The sequence below is a fragment of the Guillardia theta genome (genome assembly GCF_000315625.1).
Source record: "Guillardia theta CCMP2712 unplaced genomic scaffold GUITHscaffold_80, whole genome shotgun sequence".
Lineage (NCBI taxonomy): Eukaryota > Cryptophyceae > Pyrenomonadales > Geminigeraceae > Guillardia > Guillardia theta.
In genome coordinates, this window is record NW_005434594.1 from 41,917 (window position 1) to 45,237 (window position 3,321).

Sequence of the window (3,321 nt, forward strand, 5' to 3'; positions counted from 1 at the left end):
GAGGGAAAGAGGAGGGGAGGGGAAGAGGAGGGGAGGGGAAGAGGAGGGGAGGAGAAGAGGAGGGGAGGGAAGAGGAGGGAGGGAAGAGGAGGGGACGGGAAAGGAAGAGAAGGGGAAGAGAGCTCGGGTCATCGAGTTGCCTGCCACATTCTGAAGACTCCTCGAGTGCATGACCCCATCTTATGCTGGTACTGATACCTGCACCCTTGTCATCCTCCTCCCTCCTTCCTTCGCTCCCTCCCTCGCTCCCTCGCTCCCTCCTCTTCTTCTGCCCCCTCCTCTCTCCCTCCCTGCATCCACGTTTCTCTCCATCTTCTCTCCCTTCTCCTCCCTGCCCCTGCTTGTTCTATCCTTGCCCAGCAACACGTCATCCTCATAACAGCACCTCTTCCTCTTCTCGTCTTCCTCCTCCTCATCACCTTCCTCTCTCCCAGATGCCCCACAGCCCCAACTCATCGGCAAACGCGAGCAACCGAACGTGATCGTCTCCATGCCCTCCCTGAGAGATGAATGTCAGACCCTCCTCCCTCCTCGCTCCTCGCTCCTCGCTCCTCGCTCCTCGCTCCTCGCTCCTCCCACCTCTCCCCTGCTTCTTTCCTCCCCTCCACCCCTTCCCTCCCATACCATTCCCCCTCTTTTCTCCCCCCCCTTTTCCTCCTTCTCTCCTCCCTCTCTTCCCTTCCTTCGATCGCACTTCCCTGCACCTATCCCAACCGTTTCTTCTACCCTCATCTCAGCTGTTTCCTGCTCCTGCTCCTGCTCCTGCTCCTGCTCCTGCTCCTGCTCCTGCTCCTGCTCACCGCGTACGTCTTCAGCAGCTCCACATGCTCCGTCCCGGTCTGCACGCCGAGTATCTTCCCGCTCTCCTTCCCACTAGCGTACCTGATGCCATTATGAGTATTTGTACATCCATCCTCCAACCCTCCCTCCCCCTCCCCTCCCCTCCCTCCTCCTCGTCCTCGTCCTCGTCCTCGTCCTCCCTCACCCTACCACCGCTCTACCCAACGTCATCTCCTCTTCCTCCTTTCTTCCTTCTCCTCTTTCTCGTACCCCTCGTTTCCAATCTCCTCCCTCCTTTTCTCCCCAAACGTCTGCTGCTGCTGCTGCTGCTGCTTCTTCTTGATCCTGCTGCTGCTGCTGCTGCTGCTGCTGCTGCTGCTGCTGCTGCTGCTGCTGCTTCTTCTTGCTGCTGCTGCTGCTGCTGCTGCTGCTGCTGCTGCTGCTGCTGCTGCTGCTGCTGCTGCTGCTGCTGCTGCTGCTGCTGCTGCTGCTGCTGCTGCTGCTGCTGCTGCTGCTGCTGCTGCTGCTGCTGCTGCTGCTGCTCCTTCTCCTCTCCCTCCTCCTCCTCCTCTTCCTCACCGGCACTGGAACCCGGCAACTCTGTCCACCAGCTCCCCCACCGGCATCCGCTTGCTGGTAGCTGTGAACGAGTCCCCGTAGCGCGAGATGAGCGAAGGGAGTTCCTGGAGAGGAGGAGGAAGCAGAAAGTTAGACAGGTGCAAGAGGAGGAGGAAGGGGAAGGGGAAGGGGAAGGGGAAGGGGAAGGGGAAGGGGAAGGGGAAGGGGAAGGGGAAGGGGAAGGGGACGAGGGAGAGAGCAAAAGGGAAATGCAGGGGATGCGGTACAGGAGCAGAACGAGGGGAGGACGAGAAGGTAGGTAGATCAGCAGCTAGAGTAGGAAGGTAGAGGAGGAGATGAAGATAAAGAAGGACGAAGCGATGGTGGTGGTGGTGGTGGAGGAGGAGGAAGAGAAAGATCAGGAGGAGGAGGAGGAGGAGGAGGTGGAGGAAGTAGAGGAGGCAACTGGATGTGAAGGAGACCTGGGGGGTGCTGTGCCCTGCAAGCTTGATGAAATCAGTCCGAGCAGAGTCGTTGAATTTCTCCTCCTCTCTCCCTTCGTCTTCATCTAGACTGAGCAGGAGAGGTCAGGAGAAGCAAACACGCCAACAAGACATGAACAAAACGATAGGAGGGAGAGAACGGTTGAGGAGGAAGAGGATTCAGGGAGATTGAGAGGGGGAGGGGAGATCGAGAGGGGGAGGGGAGGAGGGAGAGGAAGAGGGAGAGGGAGAAGGAGGGAGGGAGAGGGAGAAGGAGGGAGGGAGAGGGAGAAGGAGGGAGGGAGAGGGAGAAGGAGGGAGGATGCTGCATGGAAGGAGAAAGGCATCAACAACTTTGACTGACCAGGTCCCGCTCATCCACTGCAGCGATCTGTTCAGCGTCGCCTCTGCGATCTTGAACGTTCCGATCTTCATGCTCGTCAGATATTCGCATCTAACAAGTGAACAACTTCACTTGGTCCTCCCCGTGCCCAACCAGCCGCCCTGATCCTGCTCCTGCTCCTGCTCCTGCTCCTGCTCCTGCTCCTGCTCCTGCTCCTGCTCCTGCTCCTGCTCCTGCTCCTGCTCCTGCTCCTGCTCCACGACCAGCCGTTGACATGATGATGGCATACGGCGCATTCATCATTCCGCTGTCCATGAAATTTCCATCATCAACTCTATCATCATCTTCTTCTCCATCATCATCATCATCATCATCATCATCATCATCATCATCTCCATCATCATCTCCATCATCTCCATCGTCATCATTGTCATCGTCATCTCCATCATCATCATCATCATCTCCATCATCAACATCATCATCATCATCATCATCCCCCTCCTCCTCATCATCATCATCTTCACCATACAATGTAAGAACACAAACATTCCTATCGCACCTGGGTGTGAACTCACAGCAGATCCACTCAACATACTTCTTGTCCTGCACGTCCGACGCTCGGCCATGTCGGAAGGGGGCATTCAGCAACGAAGCTTCACACCCTCGCACGACACGAGCAGAGTCCTCGATCCAGGCGTTCACGAGAGCTCTGCTAGCCTGAAGACACGATGAGCAGGAGACAGTGCAACAACTGGGGAAGCGAAGGAGTGAAGGATAGGAAGAGGGAAGGAGAAGGAGAAAGTAGTAGTGGAGGAGGAGGAGAGACGGAATATGATAAGGGGAATGAGAAGGAGGAGGGTGGGTGAGAGGGAAGATAGAGGAGGAGGATTGAAGAGATAGGAAGAGGGGATAGGAAGGAGAAGGTAGTAGTAAGAAGGTAGTACTGGCAGAGGAAAGAGAGAGGGAACACAACGTAGTCAGTGAGGAGGAGGGTGGCGGGGGAAGCGAAGGAGAGGGAGGAGAGAGGCGGGAGGGAGGTAGAGAAGCAGGTTGCAGACGAAGAGAAGGATAATCCTTTGGGGGTACGTTCCAAGAGTATGTCACCTATTTCTTCGTGACAAAGACTTGTCGAAAGCATATTGTGACATGCTATGTATC

At 56.4% G+C, this 3,321-nt stretch overlaps 1 protein-coding gene across 1 annotated transcript in view; it reads right to left on the bottom strand.

The window, feature by feature from the left end:
• Positions 1–128: 128 nt before the first annotated feature.
• Positions 129–3,321, bottom strand: part of GUITHDRAFT_143870 (hypothetical protein) — a gene marked incomplete at both ends in the record, with an annotated part of 4,761 nt that continues 1,568 nt past the window's right edge. The window contains 8 exons of the mRNA XM_005825773.1: positions 129–198; positions 420–499; positions 727–792; positions 825–882; positions 1,360–1,463; positions 1,821–1,911; positions 2,185–2,274; positions 2,723–2,880. Coding sequence (XP_005825830.1) covers positions 129–198; positions 420–499; positions 727–792; positions 825–882; positions 1,360–1,463; positions 1,821–1,911; positions 2,185–2,274; positions 2,723–2,880 — 717 coding nt within the window. The remainder of the gene's footprint in view (positions 199–419; positions 500–726; positions 793–824; positions 883–1,359; positions 1,464–1,820; positions 1,912–2,184; positions 2,275–2,722; positions 2,881–3,321) is intronic.